Source organism: Arvicola amphibius, chromosome 2 (genome assembly GCF_903992535.2).
Source record: "Arvicola amphibius chromosome 2, mArvAmp1.2, whole genome shotgun sequence".
Classification (NCBI taxonomy): Eukaryota; Metazoa; Chordata; class Mammalia; order Rodentia; family Cricetidae; genus Arvicola; species Arvicola amphibius.
Genome location: NC_052048.2, coordinates 9,935,379 through 9,960,528, shown reverse-complemented (window position 1 = coordinate 9,960,528; position 25,150 = coordinate 9,935,379). Strand labels below are relative to the sequence as shown.

Genomic DNA, 25,150 nt, shown 5'->3' with positions numbered 1-25,150 from the left:
AAGCACTCAGGACCCCTATTCCTAGGGATGGTGCTACCCACAGAACATGGTCCTCGGGCCAGTCTGATGGAGGCAGTCTCTCAGTCAAGACTCCACCAGATACCTCCAGGCTGTGTCAGGCTGATAGCTGACATGAGCTTGGAAGTGTGTGCTGTGGGGGCTTACCTAGACTGTGCACGGCCCTGCATCTGTTTCCCAGTTCCCCAAACTGTCTGTCTGCATCACGACTTAACAAGACCTGTTTTGTAGCAAGAAAGATTGTTCCTAATTTTTCACCTTGCTTTTGTTACCCTCAGCAGAGGGGTTACCATCCGTTTGTCTCAGTTGTTCACTGCCCGTGTCCCCCTCCAGGTGAGGTCCACCAAGCATGCTGTGCCTGCTGCATCAGCGGGAAGGGCTTCCTTGCCCTGGTCCACCTCTCCTTCCCTCTAATAAGAGCAGACTTTGCTTGTGGCCAGTAAACTCAGAAAGTTGAACATGGCACAGTTTATAAATTGTAAAATGGCTGACTTTTAAAAGAGAGGAAAGGAGAAAAGTATATATTCCCTTCATTATTTTTTTTATAGATATTTTCCTGGTGACTGAAGCTCTGGTTTATAAAACATACACAGGTGCACAGTACCAGTCTAAAGATACTTTAGGAAGCAAACAGAAGGAAAGCCGGGTGTGGTGGCTCAAGCCTGTAGCCCCAGCATTTAGGAGACTGACTCAGGAGGAATGCCTTGGGTTCAAGTGAGGTCAAGGACAGCCTGGACTGCCTAGTTGAGACCTCCCGTCTCAAACAAAACAAAAAAGAGGAGTACTGAGCTGGGTGGTGGTAAGGCATGCTTTAATCCCAGCACTTGAGAGGCACAGGCAGGTGGGTCCCTGAGTTCGAGGACAGCAAGGACTACACAGAGAAACCCTGTCTCTAAAAGAAAACAAAGCAGGGGCTAGATAGATGGCTTAGCTGTCAGAGCACTGACTGACTAGTTGCTCTTCCAGAGGTCCTGAGTTCGGTTTCTGGCACCCACGTGATGGCTGACAGCCATCTATAATAGAACCAGAGGCCCTCTTCTGGCCTGCAGACTACTCATACATAAAATATAAAGAAATCTTAAAAACAAAAAAAAAAAAAATAGGAGTGCAGTAGAGACTGCTCAGAGGTAAAGAGTGCTTGCTAGGTTAGTACCCAGCACCACATCAAACAGTTCACAAGCACCTGTAACCCCAGCTCCAAGGGATCTGACACAATCTTCTGGTTCCACAAGTACCCACATACACATAAATAAATAAAAATAGAATACATCTAACAACAAAATACTTTAAGGCTAGGCAGTAGTAGCAAAACCTCTAATTGCAGCATCCAGGAGGTATAGGCGGAGGATTATACTTTCTCCACCTGGCTGGGCTACATAGCAAAACTGATCTATAATCCTACCAACTCAAAGTCAGCCAAGGCGAAAGACTCCCTACAGATTCATGGCCAGCCTAAGCTACACAGGGAGCTATGGACCAGCCTGGAATGAGACCCTGGTTCAAAACAATAAAATAAAATGTAAGCACATGAATAGAATTGCTCTCTGTCTTTTGAGCAGACTCTAAGGAGGGAGGACACGGTTCAGGAGCTAGACACCATCCACAGAGAAAATGATGGAAAGCCAGACCACGAAACCCCGGCAGCAGAAACTGTTCTACTAGAAGAAGCTGAACCCCGGAAGGTGAAACTCGGCAGAAAGGTAGAAGTGGCAGATATGGCGGGGTGGTGGGTGCTTGGAAGACTAGATCAGGGGAACTAAGGTGTGCTTTTCAGTCAGAGAGCTCTAATCTAAAGGAAGTGATAACTCTCTTTAGTTTGGTGGGTGTATTTGTCATAGACATATTCCCCAGTAGCTGCATCAGCAGTGTGTGCCATCTCTTTGTATAAACAACTTTATGCATTTCAGTAGTAAATACTGTGACTGTTATTCATATTCTTTAATCTAGGCTTATTCACAAACATTTATGACAGCGTATAATTTGGGGCATAATTTTTAATCAGTGTGATCATTTCAGCTTTACTAACGTTAAATGTGGCAGAAATGCTCTGAAAAGTGCTGTCTCGTCTTTTGCAGCTTCAAAGAACTGAAAGTATTTTCTATGAAATGCTTTACACGCCTGAGCCCAATGGAATGAATTCTGAGGGGGTGATGGACAAAGAAAGTCATGAAGGTCAGGCACTTGAAGACGTTCCCTGCAGGTAAGAGCTCAAGAAGACAGGAACTGGCTGCTCAGGAAGCTGGGAGGCTCTTTTCTATGATGTATTTATTTATCTTCATGTGTATGAGTCTTCTGCCTGCATGTGTATATGTACACCATATGTGTGTAGTGCCCACCGAGGCCAGCACTGGATTTAACAGATGATGAGCCACCATATGGACAGAACCCATGCTCTCTGCAAGAGCAACTAATGCTCTAAACTGCTAAGCCACCTCTCCAGCTCAGCTGTGAGATTCTTTAAAAATAGTGAGCTAAGGTAGGTGTGGCAATGCTCCAGAGGCAGAGGCAGGTGGATCTCCAAGTTTGAACCCAGACTGGTCACAGGGTGAGTTCCAGGACAGCCAAGGTTACATAGAGAAACCTTCTACGTAAAGAAAAAAAAAAAAATGCCTGGCAGTGGTGGTACATGCCTTCAAGTCCTAGCACTCAGAGGCACAGGCAGGTGGATCTCTGAGTTTGAACCCAGACTGGTCACAGAGTGAGCTCCAGGACAGCCAAGGTTACATAGAGAAACCTCTCATGAATGAATGAATGAATGAATGAACGAACGAACAAACAAACAAACCAGAAAAACAATGCCTGGCAGTGGCGGTACATACCTTCAGTCCCAGCACTCAGAGGCAGGTGGATCTCTGAGTTCGAGGCCAGCCTGGTCTACAAAGCAAGTTCCAGGACAACCAGAGCTACACAAAGAAATCATAACAAAACAAAAAGAAACAAACAAACAAACAAAATAAAACCAAGGCTAGTTGCTGGATTAGAAGTGGACTTTATGGGTCCAGAGAAATGAGTTAATTGTTTGCCGTACAAGTGTGAAGACATCAGTTCAGGTCCCTGATAACACACACAAAAGCTAGTACAGCAGTGCACAGCTGTACACTATGGGAGGATATGCAGAGAGAGTGGATCCCAAAAGCCTTTGTTCCAACCAGTCTAACCATCTAACCATTCTGAGAGCCCCAGGGACAATGAAGAGACACTGATTCAGATAATATAAGGGGGGAGCAGTAGAGGAAGAGACCCAATAATTCTGACCTCCACACATCTGCATACGTCTACAAGTACGTGCACATTCATACACACACACACACACACACACACACACACACACACATTAAGATGCTGTCTGGCAGTACAGCAAGTAGACCTTTTAGAATCCCAATCAGATAATAATCCTAACATGGCATTGTATGAGCGTCAGGAAAGATTTGGAGTGCCGACTCAGTATCTAATGGTGTTAAAGTATTAAAAAGACATGCTAGGGGCTGGAGAAATGGCTCAGCAGTTAAGAGCACAGGCCGCTCTTACGGAGAACTTGGGTTGGATTCCCAAACTGTACATGGTGGCTCACGGCTGTTTGTAACTCCACTTCCAGAGAATCTGATGCCTTCTTCTGGCCTCTGAGGGTACCGTGCATGCATATGGTGTGCAGACATGCACGTAGATAAAACACCCACATACATAAAATGAAAATTAAAAATACTGGTTTAGGGAGTCAGGGATTCATGTGAGCTTTAGCTGAAACACAGGTGGTAAAGGAGAGAATTGCTGGTGCTGAATAGGCGGCTTTCATAGATGCTTTGCTCTGGTCTTTCTTTGTATTTTATAAGAAAGAAAATAGCAACTGGGTGGTGGTGGTGCACACCTTTAATCCCAGCACTTGGGAGGCAGAGGCAGGCGGATCTCTGCGAGTTCAAGACCAGCCTGTTCTACAAGAGCTAGTTCCAGGATAGGCTCCAAAGCTACAGAGAAACCCTGTCTCGAAAAAGAAAAAAAAAGCATTATTTATAAGAGAAACATTAAGTCATTAAATATAGATGGTGGCATCTTTTCTGTATGAGTGGGTGTGTTTGTTAGGAGAGGGTCTCGGGTTGCCCAGGCTGGCCCACCACTCCCTCCATAATCAGGATGACCTTTACATCCCGCCCTTGTATGGTGTGGTGGCGCACACCTGTAGTCTCCACATTTGGGAAGCTGAGTCAAAGGATCAAGTTCGAGAACAGTGTAGGCCATGTAGCCAGACCCCATATCAAAAGAACAAGAGAAACTGCATGGTGTCCTGCAGGCTTTAACATGCCAGTCTGTTGCCAGTAGCCCTCAAGAAGAGGAGATGACAAACCACCGGGCAGAAGGCCACCCAGAAGAAGTAGAGAGTCATCATGAAGAAGAGGAAACTCTTGCTTCTCTGGAGCCACCTCCTGAGATTCCTAGAGAGAACCAAACCACAGGTACATGCACGCTTCACTCTCCCCTTGGTGGGTGCTCCTACACAGTGAGTATACCAGGATCTTCCTGCAGCGCCTTAGCTACACGGACTTGATTGCCCAAGGAGGAAGCAGCTGTCCCTGCTCTGCCACCCCCCCACCCAGGCTTGGGCTCAGAGGATTAATTTTCATTTTATTTTTAATCATGACACAGTGAACTATTTCTAAAAAGATCCTAGAAGAGCCAGGCATTGGGACTTTCCTGCAGTTCCTATACTCCAGAGGCTGAGGCAGTTCAAGGCCAGCTTGCACTATCAGAAATATCAGTGCTTAAGACCACACACTGCTCTTACGCAGTTTGGTGCCACATCCAATGCCTTGAGCACCTGAGATCATGTGCATCCACTTCTACACAGACATACACATGTGTTTGTTTGTTCGGCGTTTTTGAGACAGGGTTTCTCTGTGTAGCACTGTTTGTAAACAAGGTTGGCCTTGCCTCTGCCTCCCTAGTGCTGGGATTAAGAGTGTGCCGCCACACCCAGCTACATAATTTAAAACAAAGTCCTTTTTAAGCAAGGCCTTCCTACATGGAAACCTTTCCTGCTCGCAGGACTGGGTTCTGATGTCCTTGCTCCAGCCTGGCTGATACCAGTGGACTAGCACACCGCTGTCCAAGGGGTCCACATTAGAGTGGACGCTTGGGTACTTCTCTGCCAGTCTTCCTTGTATGATTTGTGTGAACATGATGGTGGAACCTTGGCCTTCACAAGTTCTTTGCTCCTGGGCTCCAGCCACAGCTTTCTCATGTGTTTTTAACCCTTTTTTTTTTTTTTCTTCTTTCATTTTGGAGGATGGGAATGGGGTTAGGTGTGCTTTTAACCTGTTAACTGTTTAAGCAGTTGCTGCTTAAACTTTAAGTAGGGGGAAGTGGGGGTCAAGACAAGAGTTTCTCTGTGTTGCCCTGGCTATCCTGGAACTCACTCTATAGACCAGGGTGGCCTTGACTCAGAGATCCACCTGTCTCTCCTTGCTGAGGGCTGAGACTAAAAGTGTATACCACTACACCTGGCCTCTTACATGTTTGCTTCTTATACTCTGTGAGCAAGACACATTTCCAGAGGAGTTACAGAACAACCAAGTACACAGAGAAACCCTGTCTCACAAAAACGAAGGAAAAAGTCTCACCGCCTCCATCCCAGCCCTGTGGGAGCACAGCCTCACCCCTCCCAGCCCTGTGGCATTGCAGAGATCCCAGCATCAGGAGTCACTCTTCATGGTGTCTTAAAGATGTCGTCTTCTGGCCTCTGGACTGGAGAGATGATTCTGAGTAAAGGCACTTGCCACCAAGCCTGACAACCTGAGTTGGATTTCTAAGCTGTCTTCTGATCCCACAGCATGCACAGATGAATGCACACACAAACACACACACTAAATATTAATACCTATGTTCAAAGCAACATGTGTATGTGTGTATAGGCATGTATGTTTGTGTGTATATACTTATCTTCTGTTTTCTTGGTGTATTTTAGTGAAAAGTCTGTCCCTGTCTCCTGAGTCCTCCACGTCACCAGATCCGCCCTCTCCGCCAAAGCTCACAGAAGGATCGCATTTCATGTGTGTGTAGTCTCAAAAGTATGTCTTCTCCTTCTCTTTGGTTCCTTCTGTTAGGGGTGTTTTACTTGGATTGTATTCCTTTGTTGGAACAGCAGTCCAGGCGAATTAACTCTGGACTGAGCTCAGCCAGAGCAGTGCAGCAGACCATGTATCTGAAGCCCAGACGGTAGCTCAGATTTCTCACATTGGCCTGGAGAGATTCGCTCCATGACTGTTTTTTTCTCAGTCTCTCTCACTCTGGCCTGACATCCTGCCCATGCTCAGGGCTGAGGATGCGTTTGCAGTCCTTTCATGCGACAGTGTTGGGCACTGAGTTTGGCACCTCTGCCTGGCTTCGTGGGAATTAGCCGCTCTTACACTGCCCCTTAGACTGCAGTTGTAGAACTGAGGATAACTCTTGAGTCACTGCTTCCTTTGCCTTTTGTTATTATTACTATTATGTGATGTGTGTGTGTGACAGGCATGAGTGTACCGCAGCAAGTGTGTGGAGACCAGGGGACAACTTGGTAGAATTAGCTCTGGGATTTGAACTTGTTGTTGAGTGCAGTGGCAACATTGCTGGGCTCTCTCACCGACCCCCAGGACCTGCTTGGGAACAATGTGGAAATTGCTTTACCTATAATTTTGTGCTCATAAGTAAAGAATTTTCTTTTCCTGAAAAACTAAAGTAGAGCCAGATGGTGGCAGCACACGCCATTAATCCCAACACCTGGGAGCCAGAAACAGGTGGGTCCCTGCGAATTCAAGGCCAGCCTTGTCTACAGAGTGAGTCCCAGGACAGGCTCCAAAGCTACAGAGAGAAAACCCTGCCTCAAAAACAAACAACAACAAAACAAACAACAAACAAAAAACCTAACGTAGAGTGAGAATGTGTATGCCTTTTCTCTGTTTTCTCAGCATCTGCCACCTCTTACGGTGCTGGGAGCTTATTTTAGGTTACCATAAATTCCCAGCAGGCATAAGCGGCAATGCAAACACTCAGAAAGTCTTCCAGTCTCACCTGGCCGTTGTCACAGCAGGGCCTGCTGTCTGGAACCTGTCTTCACTCTAACTTTTCTAGTAGCTGTTCTCTGCCCAGAAGCGTTTGTGTGCTCAGCTTCATCCGAGACTGTCAGCCTGCACTGGGTTGAGATGCTTGCTACAGTTGGGAGTGACCTGTTTGTTACGACAGGCGCCTACGTATCCTGCCTGTTTACAAGTGACATTGGTGGCAGAAGAACCCTAGACAAGGGGAAGTAAATGCACCCATACTTTAGTGACATTGAGAGCCAGTCACAGGGCCAGGTGTGAAGACACACAACTGTGATCCCAGCGCCTGAGAGGCAGACACTGGTGGATCTCTGAATTCCAGGGGCCAAAGCTGCTTAGTGAGACCCTGTCTCCAAACAAAAAACTGTCTACTGAATATGTAGTTCTGTTGGTAGAGCGTATACCTAACATACATGAAGTGTCTAGATTCAGTTCCCAGCACCACAGAGAACCGGGCATGTTGGTTGTCTTAGTGTTCCATTGCTGTGAAGAGACACCATGACCATGGCAACTCATAAAGGAAAACATTTAGTTGAGGTGGCTTACAGTTTCAGAGGTTTAGTTTATTGTCATCATGGCAGGGAACATGGCAGCATGCAGGCAGACATGATGCTGGAGAAGGAGCTGATACATATTGAACTACTAGCCTGAGCAGAGGAGACCTCAAATGCCCCCATAGTAACACACTTCTTCCAACAAGGCCACACCTCCTAATAGTGCCACGCCCTTTTTGGGCCTGGGCCGTTTTCTTTAAAGCCATCACAATGGTGCACACCAGTAATCCCAGCACTTGGGAGGCAAAAAAAAAGGTCATCCTTGATTAACCGGTAAGTTCCAGGCCAGCCTGAGCTTCCTGTGGCTCTATGTCAAAACAGAATGCCATCCACATGGAATTTTTGGCTCAGTAAACAGGCTTTAACCTTTGGCTCAATAACCGTTCCTCTAACAAAGGAAGGTCAGAGCTCAAGATTCGCCAGTGTGATAACTTGTTACTGAGTTGTGTCTTTTGACTCTCATTCCAAGTGTCATTGCTCATTATCTCTAGGCACAGCCATCAACTAGTTTTCTTGTCCCCTGTAGTGTGGCCACCACACAGCTGACCTGTGGCACAGACACTGCCACGCTTACATCTTACCATTGCGTCTGTCCTGTTTTTCTGCTCTTGTGGTTTTGCTGGGATGTGAGAATCCTCACGAATGCTGCTGCTGTGGGGGTGGCTCAGGCAGTTAGTTCCTAGTACAGTGAAGTCAGGCAAAGCTATGCCTACCTTATTGACCTGCTCAGCAACACATCCGAGACATTTTTTCTGAATTGCTATTTAATTGCATCAGGCTTCTCTGTGTTCTCAGCTGGACGTAAGGAAATGAAGAAAGCGCCCTTCTGTGTGTTCTGTGTTAGGGTTTTCCAGGCCATGTTTGTCACTTCTGCTGTTCTGCCTTAGTTACTTTGGGACACTGGCATTCCTTAGCTTTGCCAATGTCAAAAGTCATTTCCTCTCTCTTGGTTTTCAGCTGCACTGACTCCTGAGAGCACACAGAGCTGAAGCTGTGGACCCTCAGCGATGGAAGAAGATGTTGTACAGTATACCTTAAATCTATGAAATTCATAGTTCTGATGCTTCTGACCTCAGAGCATCGTTTTATCACCTTTGGAAAATGTTTATTCCAAAATAGCTTTAATGGCCCATGCGTGCACTCCGTAGTCTCAAGGTCGCCATCCTCCACCAGTGCTGCTGTAGTCAGAGCATACCAGTCCAGGCCCTTTCTCCCTCGCGCTCCATCCAGAGCTTGCTTAGTTGCAGTTCCCAGATTCAGATGCTTAAGTCTAGGTGAATTTACGTTGCTTTGGCTTTTCCGCAAAGCTATACTTTCGTGTGAAGCTTGTTTTCTTTCCTTTTTTTTCTTCCCATTTTGGCTACTGCAGTACTTTGTTTGACACTTGATTTGTAAAAATTTTATATAAATATATTTAAAATGTGCCATTTTATTACTGCTAAGTGAAGTATGTCCTGTTTTCTGCTATAATTCTTCCTCGGTCAGATTGCACCGTCAGCGGTCACTGCCACACTCTGTCAGCTTCAACACAAATGCTACTGCTTAGCTTTTCTTTAAAAAGCAAAACAATTACAAGTGTAGGTATTTTGAAGTACTGGACTTTTCCGTCATTGGAATAGATGTGTACAGCAATAAGCAGGCTTTTAGATCCAGTACTTGGTCTGTGTACAGATGTAATTATGTTCATTGTAGATGTTATACAATGAGCACATGTAATAAAGGCTGCTTACTATAGTTTAATGCAAATGTTCATATCTCATTTCTTTTTTATCATGTTAAATAAATGTTGATGTTCTTAAATCACTTGTGTTAGAATCTTTTTCCCTCCCTTCCTCCCTCCCTCTCTCCCACTCACCCCTCTCTCCAGGGTTTCACTATATAGCTCTGGCTTTGAAAGACAGCCTGCCTCTGCTTCCCAAGTGTTAGAATTAGAGGTGTACACCGCCACATCTGGCTACAATCATTTTTCTTTTCATTGAAAATGGAGAATCTGCGATCTGGAATGTAGCCCAGAGGTTGAGCACTTTCCCAGCATGTTTGAGGGAAGGGGGGTGGGGGGAGTGGATCAGAGATCCTGACTTCTAAAAGAAAAAGTGGTGTGTTAATCCTGTCTCCCTGGGCAGCGCCATTAGGAGGTCTTATGTGCCCAGCCCTCCCGTGACAGAGTAGAGGAACCTGAGGCCAGAGAACAAAATGATGCCAACCATAGTCATACCCACTTCATGACACAGGGGAGCCCGCCATGTCATATCCGACTTCCCATAACTCCGTCAGCTCATCGCCAGTGAACAGACTTAGTTTTGTGAAGTCTCCTACCCCAGTTCCATGTCCCCAAGCTGCAGTCCCAGTGTGCTTAGTGAACATGGGGGAAGGCAGACAGGGCTGCCATTGGGAACAGACAGAGTTTCTCACGAGTAGGGGCCCTCGGAGATGGTCTCTTTAGAATACATTCTTCGCAGATGTTCACGCTCTTCAGACTCAATTACGTTTCCTTCCTTTCTGACCTTTTGTTTGTGCTATATATTGTTCCCAGAGTTCAAGGAAATGCTAAGCCTTCTGGATTCCCGCACAGAGCAGCTCCAACCAAGTTGGCACCGGCGAGTGAGCCCCCCCACCCCACCCCACCCCATGATACACTAAAGAGGATTTAGACTTAATTCTAAATGCAGGTGAATGAAAATGTGCGCACTGCAAAAGGAAACAAACAAAAATGTGCTTCACTGGAGTCTGTGGGTCAGTGAGCACAGGTTAGCCCAGTGCTGCAAGCTCCGTATTGCTGTCAATAAAGTTCCAGACCACGCCCCCTCAGTCATATCATGATGGAAGGTGGCTTTGCCATGGTGAGAGGTGGTTTTATTTTTCTCTGAGGATTCTTTGAGCTTCTTTAGGGTTTGGAGTTGTGGGGGGAGGGACTTTTTTTTTTAAGATTTGCTTATAATCTTTAAGTGTGTTTGTGTCTATTGGTACACATGAGTTCAGGATCCCACCAAAGCTACAGACATCGGATCCTCCAGGTGGAGTTACAGGGAGTTGTGGGCTACTGTGAATCCCACCAGGCGAGAATAGGACCACTACCACGATTTCGAGCCAAACTGAAGCAAGCTTTAAGTTCTGGCCAGGATGATGGAATCTGGCCAGATCCATTCTGGGGTTCCCAGAAAATGGCCAACCCATAAGGCTAAGTTACTTCCTGCCTACATCCATCCTGGGACAAGCAGACATCCTGATGCATTTCCTGCCCCCATACCTCCTACCTGCCTGCGATCGAGCACATCTGTGCAATTGGGTCAAACAAACTTGTCTAGGAGAGTGAAAACGTGCCTTGTTAATCTTACATGGCCAATAACCTCCAGCCTCTCAGGGAGTGCCTGCCCGGGGCATGGGGCTTACAGCTTAGAGGCATTTTTGTTTTATGGAGCTCAGAGGCACAGTAATTGAAACTTAAAACACGACTTTGGCTCTTGCCCTTCCTGACATGGGTGCTGGTCCCCAAACTTGGGTCCTCCGGAAGAGCAGTATACACCCTTTGTTCCCGACATCTCTCCAGACCCTTCTTAGGTTATCTTACCTGTCTGTTTCTAAGTATGAGTGTGTACACCACGTGTGCGTGCGCGTGAACGGGCTCAAGGCCAGAAGGGCTTCTGTTCGCCTAAACTGCTTTCAAGTGACTGACTGTGAACTGCCAAGTGTGGGTATTGGGAACCAAACCTGGGTCCACTAGCAGTGCAACGTGTTCTTAACCTGAGCCATGCCTCTAGCTCCTCCCTACAAGTCTTCCTAAGGTGAAGTAGTTGGTGACATTTCTGTAAATCATCTTGAGTTATAGGAACTTCTGAAGCTTGTCTAGCAGAATCTATCGCTTCAGATTCTCTGCCTTCACCGCCCACGTGCTGGGATTGTGGGCCTGCACCACCATGACCCGTTTTATGTGGTCCCCGGGATCAAACCCAGGGCTTCCTGGATGCTAGGTGAGTACTCTGCCAGCTGAGCTGCCTGCTAGCCCTAAATCCCTCACTAAATGCTGAAGGTTCTTTGTTATGCTAAAGTGCTTTGAGTCGAGGTTTCCCAAAATTCTTTGAATTCATCATGTGCTGGTTAAATGCAAATCTGTAGTATGTGGTTTGGATATTAAAATTGGCATTAATTCTCTTTTTTTATTTGTCGATTTTGAAGTTTTTAAAAAGTTGATCAGAAACATGAAAGGGCCAAGAGTAATACGGCTGGCAGAATAAACCATGCCAAGGGATTTGAGCCTGGGGCAGCTCTCTGAAGCATAGGATAGAATAGAACCAATGTCCCTGTGTACCCCTCAGGAATCCCTGGTCTCCGGGTACAGTCCCTGGCTCCATCTAACAGGATTTTGACTTACCAAGGAGCACGTGCTGCAGGTGTTAGGTTGTGTAAGCAGCTGCAGAGACACAGATGGCAGAAAGAGGCTTGGTCTGACCATAGGCCGGGCCATGCTTTTTCACAGTTGGTCACTCGTGCAGAGGACCACAAGGCCTACAGAGAAGGATAAGATGCAGCTCTTAGAGGGGCAGAAATGACTTACACAGTCCACAAGGGAAACTGGGAGGTGGGAAACTCATTACTAACTCAGACTATAAAAAGTGCAGGGCCAGGGGTGTTACAGCTGCTTTCTACTGAGGAGGGTCTTTGTTGGAAGGGGTGGTTAGTTGTAGGTCCATAAAGAGGGGGATCCTCCGGTCATGTAGCAGAGGGAAACTCTTGATTGGCTGTGATGGATTAGGCGATTGTTGTCCTCTTTTGCTGAGGAGACTTGGAAAATAATTGTCTCTGTGAGCAGATGACGCAGTGACAGAGTAGCACTGGGTGATTTTCTGGGAAGGATGAGGGATAGGGAGGGAAAAAAGGTGGGAGAAAGACAGTGGCCACCGAGAGAAGTAGGTATAGAGTTGACTCACGGTGGCAGTGACTGGTGCCATTGCCAGGAATAAAATGAAATGAGCTAGCAGAAGCGGTAGACCGCTACAGAGCATCAGAAGAAGGGAAAACAGAAAATAGAAGATTAGCGTAAAGAATTGTATCCGGCCTGGGGTGAAAGGATGAAAGGTCTTTTTACAGATTGTCTTAGGGCTCTATTGCTCTCAAGAGACACCATGACCACCCATGGCATCTCTTATAAAGGAAAACATTTAATTGGGTCTTGCATATAGTTCAGAGGTTTAGTTCATTATCATCATGGCAGGAAGCATGGTGGCATGCAAGCAGACATGGTGCTGTGCCAGGCACTGCGCCCCCGTGTCTGCGTTCGGTGCGCTGGTACCCAGTTCGCGAGATTCAGGCAAGGGGGCATGAGGTTAAAATACACAGACACATACAGACAGAGAGACAGAGACGCGGGTCATCCTTGCATTCCCCAAGAATGCCCCCTTTATTGTGTTCAGGGGCAGATTATATAGAGATAGCCACGCCCCAGCCAAACCCACCAGAAACCACTCTCCTGCCATCAGGAACTCCTGAAGGTCTTGTGCTCAGAACAGCTGTAGGCACTCAGATCAGGGGATTACAAGAAATTCAGGATCTGGGGTCTCACTGCTCCCAACAGTGCTGGAAGAAGAGCAGAGAATCCTACATCCAGATCGGCAGGCAGAGAATGATACTTGGATCTGAGTTAATCTGAAATCTTAAAACCCCACCCCACCCCTGTTATACACTTCTTCCAACAACAAGCTCACACCTCCAATAATGCATCCAAACCACCACAGATGTATCGGGAAAAAAACAGAGCTATGAGAGGGTTACTTGGGACCAGCTGCCTTCATGGCCCACTGACCACTGCTGCCACTTGGGGACCTGCAGCATTTTACCATAACAGAAAGCATCTAAGTGGCATTTCTTGCTTTTGTGTATATTTTTAAGTATTTACAGTATCGGCTACTATTTCATGAACAAAAACAGCATCTCAAATAAAACAGTTTTTGGTTTAGAAACAATTTGATAGGTAAAAGCCTAAAACTTGGGACTGTTTCCTTAAATGACCCTATTAGTATCTGAAAACATGACAGTACAGATTTTTGTTATAGTTGCTAGGTCATCATCCAAGATGACGGCAACCCACGCACTCTTTAGTCCTGTTTAGAGGTGAACCCATCAGGTATGCACTCCTTTTACAAACAAACAAAAACTAGTTTCACAAGCAAGATTCGAATCCAAGTTACATATACAAGCATTCTGTAGCATTTCCTTACAGTCAGCCCTTCTAACATAACTTTACAGAATTTTTTTAAACCATATCCAATGAATTTACAAATCCTAAAATACAGAAGGTGCATACAATGGTCTTACAAATCCGGAGATAAAAGAAAATGTATCCTTTAGCAAAAGTTTTAGAGCTATAAGAGGGGGCGTTGTTTAGAGAGTTAAACAAAAACCAAGAAAAGGAATGTAAGATAAGCAGCCATAATCCTTCCTGGGAATGGTTTCCTTGTAGCTGTTTCTAAGTACATAGTATCTTTTTTTTAGGCACGTCAGTTTTTCTCTTCTTTTTCCTGTCACAGAGTCCGGTGACCCACTGTGGGAGGCATGGAGATCTTTGTGCTCACAGATAAGCACTATGGGAACCTGGAATGTTAAAACACACAATTGTTCCTTCAAAGGAAGGGGTACATAACCTGTTATCCACCCAGAAGGCTAGTAGGATACTGTTTAACAGCCTGGTGACCTTTGTGCTTTCTGTGTGGTCTCATTCACACCAGATCCTCCCCAAGACCCGTATCATGAGCTTGCCAGTTTAAACCCATCTCTAGGAGGTGTCACTTGTACTCTTTGTAGAGTCTTCGTGAAATCACGTCTGATCTATATTTAACTTACTTTGTGATTTATTGTGCACATAGGATTCAGTTAATTATCACCGGGAAAGTTTTCCCAAAATTGTGCTTTGCTTAAACAGGCCTGCAATAAACTACTCAGAGTCAGACTCCTGAAGTTTGAACCAACACTGGCTCCTTACTTGTGTTGAACCTCCCTCCCTCCCTGCTTTCCTCTGCTGGCCATAGTGGTTGCAGAGACTGCTCACAGCCCACCTCACCCGGCAGAGAGACTTTAAAGGAAACTTTTAAACAAACATGCTTGGGTCTGGAGCAGGCAGGCTAATTTCCAGCTCCAGAGCCAGCCTTTTTAATAGAGTAGAAGAACGGCGTGAAACAATTTTTTAATATTATTCACACAAAAGATATTTGAATCTCTGTAAGACTGAACCCAAGATCTACACATCTATAATTGGTTTGTGTGTATGTCTGCAAACAAGGACAACAATCTGAAATGCTTTTACCTCTTAGCTGGTAAAGATACAAGCATGATTTTTTTTAGGCATGCAATGTCAGGAACACGGTGGGTCAAAAAAAAAAAAAAATAAGCCAAAAGAAACAAAGGGCAAAAAAGTTCTATGCTCTCAGGAATAGAGACAAGTTTGGAGGTCTTCCAGCCCTAGATCGGGTTGCAATCCAGAGCCATGAGAAGTGATCTGTGAGTTATGTGGGAGAGAGGCCTCAGACCATGCTACCATTCCATCTTGTGGAGTTACCTAACTCCATTTAGATACTAGAAACAGAAAGTTTTGAATTTGGGGCAGCAGTGACCATTTGTCTAATGTGTATACTGAAGCCAGATTTGTACTGAGATCTGAACAAGTGAATTCAAAATGAGGTCTCCAAAATGGAGCTTTTTAGATTAACCTGCAGCCAGGCTGAGGAATGGAGAATTTGGAATCTGTGGCGATGGCTGGGGATCAGGGTAAAATTAGGGGTCACTATCCAACCACTTAGAACCTCCTCTTAAGCAGGGAAGTAATAGTGCACGCCTTTAATCCCAGTACTTGGGCAGTAGAGGCAGACCCATCTTTGTGAGTTCAAGGCCAGCCTGGTCTACAAGAGCTAGTTCCAGGACAGCTAGGGCTGTTACACAATGAAACCCTGTCTCAGGAGGTGGGGGGGGGAGGAAAAAAAGAGAAAGAGAAAGTCCTCTTAAGGTGGTGGTGGCACATGCCTTTAATCCCAGCACTTGGGAGGCAGAGGCAGGTGGATCTGTGCGTGTTCAAGGCCAGCCTGGTCTAAAAAAGCTAGTTCCAGGACAGGCTCCAAATCTACAGAGACTGCTCAAAAAAAAATTCCTCTTAAATATTACAATGACCAATCATGCCTGGAAAGTAAGAGGATGTCCCCAGCCTTGACAATAACAGGGTCAAGAAACCACCAGGCCAGTGGAGGCTTCTCTGGTCTTTCTGCTGATTGAGTGGTAGGCCAGTGGAGAATCCCAGAATTAGAATTCTCAACCCAACTTCCTCGTAGCTGTAATGGTCTATCTTGTCCCTTTAAGAGACAAGCAATGCCCCCACCCCTCCTACCCACTTCCCACCCCCACCCCCCACCCCTGCTAGCTGATCTTCAGCTTCCAGCCTGAGAGCCTGAGTCCTTCCCTTTTCCTCTCTAAAAGAGGCAGCTTCTGTCTCTCCCTTCTCCTCAGTTCTCCCCCTTCCTCCTGTTTCTCTCTCTCTCTCTCTCTCTCTCTCTCTCTCTCTCTCTCTCTCTCTCTCTCTCTCTCTCTCTCTGCTCTTCTCCCTTCTCCCCTTCCCTTCCATAACCCACTAAATAAATATCCAACCTCACTCTGCATGGTGCCTATCCATCCGTCTCTGGCCCACCCAGAGGCTCCCTGCCTGGGATTCATGGCCTGCTGCAGCCACTCAGGGAACTGCGCCACCCCTGCCTGGGACTGCCTGCTCTTGGGCCCCACTGCCTGCTGCCACTTTGGGGACCTGTAGCATTTTGCTTTTAGCACAACAGTAGCCATTCAGTCTCCCGTGCTTTCTTCCACTGATCAAATCACAGCACGGAGGCACTTTTTCCACATGTGTGCATGGCCAAAATGCCTACAGAAAATGGGATGCAGCTCCATGTAGGGGGCAGAAATGGCTTCCATAGACCACAAAGGAACCTGGGAAGTGTAGTCTTTCAGCAGGAAACTATCAAAAGTATCTGCAGGTTTTATTTTTTTTTAGGCAGAATCTTACTATGTAGCCCTGGCTGACCTGAGACTCAACATATAAACCAGGCTGGCACCGGGCAGTGGTGGTGCACACCTTTAATCCCAGCACTTGGGAGGCAGAGGCAGGAGGATCTCTATGAGTCTGAAGCCAGCCTGGTCTAAAAAGTGAGTTCCAGGACAGCAAGGGTTGTTTCACAGAGAAACCCTGTCTGGGGGGTGGGGGTGGGGGTGGCATGACAACAACAAAACAAAAGCTCCAGGCTGGCCTCATCTCACAGAAAACCTTCTGACTTTGCCTTCCAAGTGCTTGGAAGCATCACCACTCCCTGCCTTTTGTAAAAATTTTCTTATATTTTTATGGTTTTGTGCCTGAGAGATAACGGTGCAGTCATGGGTTGGTTGGTTTTCTCCTTCCATCCCACATTTTTAGGAATGGTGGCAGGTGCCTTTGCAGACCAAGCTATCCTGATGGCATTTGGGGGTTGGGGGAGTGGTGCATGAATGGAGAGGTCAAAGGGCAATCTGTAGGTTCCCAGGGATGGAATTCCAGTCACCAGTCTTGGTGACAGAGTGCTTTTACCTCACGGGGTCATTTAACAGGCCCTTGTGTTTCTTTTTTAATGTTAATGCTTCCTTCCCATTTTAGCATCTGCGCTGCCAAGGCAGGCACCCAAGTGGTGCTTAATAAAAGGGAGATTAGATGGCTGAGGAAAGAATGCGAGCTGCTACCAAACCTTGGCAGCTGTAAATTGTTCCTTAACATATTTCAGGTAGACGGAGGGTAAAGGTCTGGCTGCTGCTTCTTCAGAGAGGCTGGCCAATGCCACTTTCTCTGACAAACTCTGTCTCCCTCAGGGGCTCACCCAGCCTGAGATGCTCCGCCCATGCTGGCTTTTTTTGCTGCCTGCTGAATCTTGCCCACAAAGACGACAAATTACCCATGCATGAGTGAAGCCTGGCCTCGCTGACAGGCCGAACAGAAAACCTTTCAGCAGGAGAAATTGCTCTGGGGTGGTGCGTGGAAGCACGTGCCCATAATCCCCCAAATCAGAAGTAGAAATAAGAAAGCCACGAGCTGGCCTAGACCCCAGGAACCTGTCTAAACGCGCGCACACACTCCAGGGAGAGGAGACTACCAGGAATTAGCCAACAAGGCTTAGGGGTTACACCTTGGCTCTGAAACTCCAAACCCTTCTCAGTTCCTGAACCCATCTAACAAGGACTCAGATTTATTTATTAACCTGGAGATGGGCTCAGAACCATGGAGAAGACAGTTTCTGCCCTGCCCCCAAAGTCCTAGTATTTCATTCAAAACATTTATTTATGTGTATATATGCCACATGCTTGCAGAACATATTCCGTGTGTGTATACGCATATACATGTATGTGTATATATGTACAGATACATATTCCATGCACACACACACACACATATGTCTACTGGGGCCAGAATAGGGCATCAGATCCACTGGAGGCTGTTGTTATAGGGGGTCATGCTTAACAAGGGTGCTAGGATCCAAACTCCAGGGCTGGAGAGATGGCTCAGTGGTTAAGAGCATTGCCTGCTCTTCCAAAGGTCCTGAGTTCAATTCCCAGCAACCACATGGTGGCTCACAACCATCTGAAATGAGATATGATACCCTCTTCTGGCCTGCAGGCATACACACAGACAGAATGTTGTATACATAATAAATAAATAAATATTCTAAAAAAATAAAAAAAAAAAAAAAGGATGCAAACTCCAGCCCCCTGAAAGAGCAACAAGTGCTTTTAAAATCTCTGGGCCAGCCGGGCGGTGGTGGCACACACCTTTAATCCCAGCACTCGTGAGGCAGAAGCAGGCGGATCTCTGAGTTCAAGGCCAGCCTGGTCTACAAGAGCTAGTTCCAGGACAGGCTCTAGAAACTACAGGGAAACCCTGTCTCGAAAAAAAAAAAAAAAATTTCTGGGCCACCTACCCAGCTCCTCATTTAAGCATTTAAATTTGAATGATGGCTCACTCCTGTAATCCTAGAACCCAGAAAGTCATAGCAAAAGGGGTTAGCTTCCACCAAAGCAATAAGTTACATCATGACCTGTCGCCAGGTGCCTTTCTCCGTCAGTCATGTGACATGTGCACCCCTTAAAAGTGCCTGCCTGTTCTCTGTCTGTCTGTCTGTCTGTCTGTCTGTCTGTCTGTCTGTCTTTCCACTGATGGAGCAGTAGACACTGCCTTTATCTTCAAGGTCCTACCCCATCGCTACTGATGAGCCTAGCAGACTTTCTTTAACTGAAACTGCTGGTTTTCACCTCAGAGGTCCAGTCTGAACAATGGGTCCCCCTGAACTTGTCAGGGCTTCTGATCCCCGACTACCTGTGAGGCCTCAGGTCTCTTTCCCAGCCAGCCTCATCCATAATGCAGTAGTGTCCGCTTTAACGAAAGCCTGATTGACTCCCTCTCTTTCAACGCAATCATGAGGATGAAGCAATTATGCCTAATGACACAGAGGAAAGAAAACCACTGTTTGCCTCTCAGCCGTACCTCAAGAAGATCATGTGGCCTTTGCAGTATCTTCAGGAATTTTGTTACAATAGTTTCATAGACCTTTTGTGTCCTAATTGAATCAACCTGTCCTAACAGCTCACAGTTTCTGAAGCCAAAGTGTTCTTAAGTCTTTAAATAGGAGGTTTCATAGAAGGACATTAAAGGGTTTGCCAGTGAACACAGACAGGGCTGTGATGGAACTTAACCATGGGTTCATCTTATGAGAAGGCATAGCAGGGCCAGCAAGATGGCTCAAAGGTCAAGGAGCTTGCTGCCAAGCCTGACTACCTGAGTTTGATCTGAAAGACCTGGATAAATTCAGGTCTCCCCAAAGAAAGCCCTGGATAAATCTAGGTTTCTCCCCCCACCCCCAGCAGGAAGAAAATAGCCAAAAATCTAAGCAGGAAGAAAAGAATCAGAAATCTAGGATTAGCCGGTTCAGTGACTGTGTTTCAGGAACTAGCTGAAGATAAAGTTAGATTGTAATCTTGAGAATAATCTTGAGAAACAGGGAGTTTCCTTCCCCCTTGTGATCATCACTGGTATTTCAGAATTTTCTACACCCTCCCTGCCCCTTTCGGATCACTGGGCTGTGGTTTCTTCCCTTCAAAACTCCTTCTCCCGGCCACTGGGGGGGGGGGGGTCGAACTCTTCCCCTGGATGGGTTATGAATCTCGGCCCCAGTGCACTGGTTCCCGTCTCATCTCATCATTAAAACCTCATGTGATTGCAGCAAGGATGGTCTCTCGTGAGTTACGGGGGGTGGGTCGTGTTATCCCGAGACTTGAGTGAGAGTCTCCCCATACTGGGGGTCTTTGAGATCCTTGGGATCTACATGCTAGGAGAGGAATGACTCCCACAGATTGTCCTCTGGCCTCCTGTAGGCATGCTGTACACACACACACACACACACACACACACCATACAAACTGTAATTTAGAAAAATCAAAATGGGGCCAGAGAGATGACTCAGCAGTGAAGAACACTTTCTGCTTTTGTAGAGGAGCCAAGTGAAGTTCCCAGCACCCACATGGCAGCTCAGGGCAGCTTGTAAGGCCAGCTCTAGGGGACCTGACACTCTTCTGGCTTCCTCATACATCGTAGGCGCATGGTAACTAACAGGTACATACGCATGACTTTAAAATTCTTAAATTAGATCAGGAGAGTGGCACACACCTTTGATCCCAGCACTCAGGAGGCAGAGACAGATCTCTGAGTGTGAGGCCAGCCTGATCTTTAAGATGAGTTCCAGGACAGCCAGGGTCACACAGAAAAACCTTGCCTTGAAAAAATTATATAGATAAAAATCAAACATGCAAAGCATCGATGACCTCCTGGGCATTTTCTATTCTTTTTTAAGTACTAAGAATTAAACCTAGAACCTCGCACATGTTATACAGGCCCTAGACCACAACCATTGAACTATAGCTCCATCCTTTTTTTCAGATTTTATTTTACTTTTTTTTGAGACGGGGTTCTTTGTGTAATAGCCCTGGCTGTCATGGAACTTGGTAGACCAGGCAGGCCTCAAACTCAGAGAGATCCACCTGCCTCTGCCTCCCGAGTGCTGGGCTTAAAAGCAAAGTGTGTGCCACCACCGCCCAGCTCGGTCTTTTATTTCTTTTTTTTAATTAATTAATTTATTTATTATGTATACAATACTCTGTGTGTATGTCTGCAGGCCAGAAGAGGGCACCAGACCTCTTTACAGATGGTTGTGAGCCACCATATGGTTGCCGAGAATTGAACTCAGGACCTCTGGAAGAGCAGACAATGCTCTTAACCACTGAGCCATCTCTCCAGCCCATTGGTCTTTTATTTCTGAGACAGGGTCTAGCTAAGTTGCCCCAGATGGGCTTGATCCGAGATCTTATGCCTCAGCCCCCAGGGTGACTTACCTGTGACATCACTTTTCTACATACCTGAAGCTAACCTTGACATTCTGATTCCCTGCTTCCATCTCCTAGGAGCTGGATTACAGGACTGTGTTGCCACACACAGTTATCGGGGACTAAGGATTGAATAATTCAGGTCCTCACGTAGTGAAGCAAGCACACTGCTGAGTAATACCTGCTCTTCAGGGCATTGTGTTCTTTACTTTAATCATCCTGGATTAATGAAATTACTGAAAATTGACTTTAATTTTTTGTTTGAAACAGAGTCTTTCTACATATTCCTGGTTGTCCTGGAACTCACTATGTAGACCAGGTTGGCCTAAAACTCACAGAGATCCTCCTGCCTCTGCCTCTTGGTTGCTGGGTTCAAAGGCATGCAACTACCACACCCGGCTGACCTGAGTTTTCTTTTCTTTTTTTTTTTTTTTTTTTCAAGACAGGGTTTCTCTGTAGCTTTGGAGCCTGTCCTGGAACTAGCTCTTGTAGACCAGGCTGGTCTCGAACTCACAGAAATCCGCCTGCCTCTGCCTCCCGAGTGCTGGGATTAAAGGCATGCGCCACCACCACCCGGCTATATGTGATTTTTCTAACTGGAACAGAAGAAAAGAGATATTGTGTAGATGGAAGTTTCTGTACTGCCCAGTCCTGCAGACATTCAGTCCCAAAGAAACACACAGGAGCTTATATTAACTATAAACTGTTTGACCTATTAGCTCACATTTAATATTAACTAGCTCTTACAACTTAAATTAATCCATAATTCTTGTCTATGTTTAGTCCCATGTCTTGGTACCTTTTCTCAGTGAAGCATTCTCATCTTGCTTCCTCTGTGTCTGCCTGGTGACTGACTCTCTGCCTTTCTTCTTCCCAGAATTCTTCTAGTCTGGATGCCCCACCTATACTTCCTGCCTGGCTACTGGCCAATCATTATTTTATTAAACCAATATGAGTGACAAATCTTTACAGGAGCATTATCCCACAGCAATATTGTCTAAGAAAAGGTTAAACACTGTTACAGGTAGCCCATCATGGATGACCCCTCAGATACAGTTTATATCCAATTGGAAGTCTTTATTCCAGCTGGTTGGGACTACACCCAAGTATTCAGGGACCTACGTGTAGCCCTAAGTGTCCAGAACACAGGGTTTTTGAGGCAGAAACCACATCCTGGGGTGTGGAGGAGCTTCATGTAAGCCAGCAATTTAACAGAAGCTAAACCAAGCAGTTAGCTGGAGGGGAGTCTGCATAAATGAGCAGTTTAATAGAAGTTGGGAAAAGTTCCCTAGGACAGCCTGACCTTGGGCTCCTAGAATAGAGATGGGCAATTTTCCACGGCATTCTCCATCAGGGATATCAAATTCTAGTTAAATCTGAAATGGCTTTAGCAAGAATACAAGACAGGAAACTGCACTATCTTGCCGTGTCTCAACACCCCCCAAAAATTCTAACTAGATGCAGCATGAAGGCCAAAACAAAATTGCCCTGTATTATTTAATCCACCTGCTTTAGTATGTCCCTGGCAGGTATCTGAGAAATCGTGTTCGTTCAATTACTGAACTTCAGACTGTATTAGGCATAGCCGTTCCCCTCGAGTCCCAATTAGATAAGGCTGAACCAGCTTTCTGCCAGCAGCATCTGTGCAAAAAAAAAAAAAAAAAAAAAAGCTACTGATGCATTATACTACACACTCTTAGGAAATAAAGACTATACCTTTTATTTTTTAGTTTAGATTTTGTTTTGTTTTTCAAGATAAAGTTTCTCTGTGTAGCTTTGGAGCTTGTTCTAGAACTCGTTCTGTAAACCAGACTGGCCTCTAATTCACAGAGATCCACTTGTCTCTGCCTCCCAAGTGCTAGGATTAAAGGTGTTCACCACCGTCGCCTGGCCTTATTTTAGTTTTTACTTTATGTGTATGTATTTTGCCTGCATGTATATTTATGCACTACGTTTGTGCCTGACACTTGCAGAGGTCAGCAAAGGGCATCAGATCCCCTGAAGGCAGAGTTATAAGAGGTGAACCACCATGGAGATGCATGGGAACCAAACCTGAGTCCTCTGCAAGAGCTACAGATACACGTAGTCACTGACCCATCTCCCAGGAAAGACTTTATTTTGTTACTGATGTGTATGCATGCATGTCTGAGTGTGTGCTGCGTGGATACAGGTAACTGGCTGGCATGAAAGCCGGGCAATGAACTGGTTCTCCGTAAGAGCAGTCTATACTGCTGATCCATTTTCTCTTGAGCCCAAATAACTTCTCTCTTAGAGGGTTAAAATCTCAGAAATACATTTTTTTCTTTACTCCTTGGAAAATAGTTCCTGAATTGCAAAGGGAGAGGAAGGAAACTATGAAATCATTTTGAGTGAATTTGTTCAGCTGGGGAAGAGCTGGCTCGTTTTCCACGTGAGCTGCCAACTTCACCAGCCGTGGGTGGGTGGGGGAACTTGCTCTTGTTTTCTTACTTCATGTGCTATTCTTAAACTCCAGTCTTAGGGAAATGAAAAATTCCATTTGGAGATCATATTCTTCAGATGGATTTAATTTATATCCTATTTGACCAAATCAATCAGATTGGGCTTAGTGGGACAGACTTTTTTGTTCTCCTACTGTGTGGCGCCATATAAGGAATGCTCTTTTCTAAGTTTAAGAGAGTCGTCTTAGTAAGGGATGCATTTCCTGTGAGCTCTGTACCTAATTACCTTCGGGATAACACTTGGGGAGCAATACTTGTTTGTCTCCTAAAGAACAAAATCTCCAAACCTTTGTCTGATGTTAAGCTTCTAAAATCTAGAGTTTCCTCGGATTCACAGTAGAAAATGCCCAGGGACCAGTCAGCAGACACTAGCCTTCGTGTCCTGCCTTCATAAATGTGCAAAAATCGGGATGAGCAGGGCCGGGAGCAGGAAAAGCGGCGCTCTCTAGAGATTACGCCTTCTCTCGCTCTAAAACAGATTCATTGCTCAGCCTCCTTTTCCTCGCCTCACACTGCTTCCTGGGCAGTGTTTAGTGAGTGTCTACTGTCATCCAGAGCTGAAAGCCTGCCAGGTTTAACAGACTACTGCACACTGGTAGCCGGTGCTCACTGGCGCACCCAGGCAAAGTCAAGACCGTAGTCTCAGTGTTCAAGGGAAGCTGGAGTGAGCACACCTTAGGCCACTTCATTATGTCAGAAGTTTGTTTATCCCATTAGTAAATCCACACGGACAGTGCTGGGACTCCCTGGCTGCCAAATGTATAAAAGGAAGAGATTCAACTATTAGAGACAGATTCACATCGTGTGTTTTCATTTATACAGTTTGTTCTGGCAGATGGAGCTGATCTAAGTGCCTGCTACCCCAAAGCCTGGGATATCCCATATCCTGGGCCTCTGGACTACTGCTTCCCACCCCCCACCCCCAGCTTATTGGCTCAATCAACCCCTCTCCAGCCCTAGCCAAAGCTTTCTGAACTCTTCACCACATCTTTGCACAGATAAAGTGTTTAGTTTTATTGATTTATTGATTGATTAACTCATTCATTTTTAGACACTGTCTCACTATGTCACCCTGGCTAGGCTGGACCTTGCAATGTAAACTCGGCTGGCTTGGAACTCACAGAGATCCTCCTGCCTCTACCTTGGAAGTGCTGGAATCAAAGGTGTATACTGCCATGCCCAGCTAATACATAGATAGACAGACAGATAGATAGATAGATAGATAGATAGATAGATAGATAGATAGATAGATAGATAGATAGATTATATTTAATTATGTTGGATTTGTTTATTTTATGTGTATGAATATTTTGCATGTATGTATTATGATGTGCACCCACATGCATGCCTGTGCCCAGGAATGTCTAAAGAGGAAGCTATTGGAAGGCCTAGAGCTGGGGTTACAGATAGTTCTGAGACAACCTGCATGGGTACTAGGGACTGATCTCTGGTCCCCTTTAAGAGTAGTAAGTGCTGGCTAGGCTGTGGTGGCGCATGCCTTTAAACAGTTAATCCCAGCACTTGGGAGGCATAGGCAGGATCTCTGTGAGTTCAAGGCCAGCCTGTCTAAAGAGTTCCAAGACAGCCAGAGCTGTTAAAGAGAAACCCT

General features: G+C 45.9%; 1 protein-coding gene across 1 annotated transcript in view; it reads left to right on the top strand.

The window, feature by feature from the left end:
- The window catches only part of Plekha5 (pleckstrin homology domain containing A5), a 69,620-nt gene extending 60,178 nt beyond the window's left edge, over positions 1–9,442 (top strand). Inside the window, 5 exon segments of the mRNA XM_038318416.1 lie at positions 1,578–1,718; positions 2,094–2,218; positions 4,333–4,466; positions 5,975–6,077; positions 8,600–9,442. Of these exon segments, the coding sequence (XP_038174344.1) occupies positions 1,578–1,718; positions 2,094–2,218; positions 4,333–4,466; positions 5,975–6,069 (495 nt within the window). The 3' untranslated portion in view covers positions 6,070–6,077; positions 8,600–9,442.
- Positions 9,443–25,150: the final 15,708 nt, after the last annotated feature.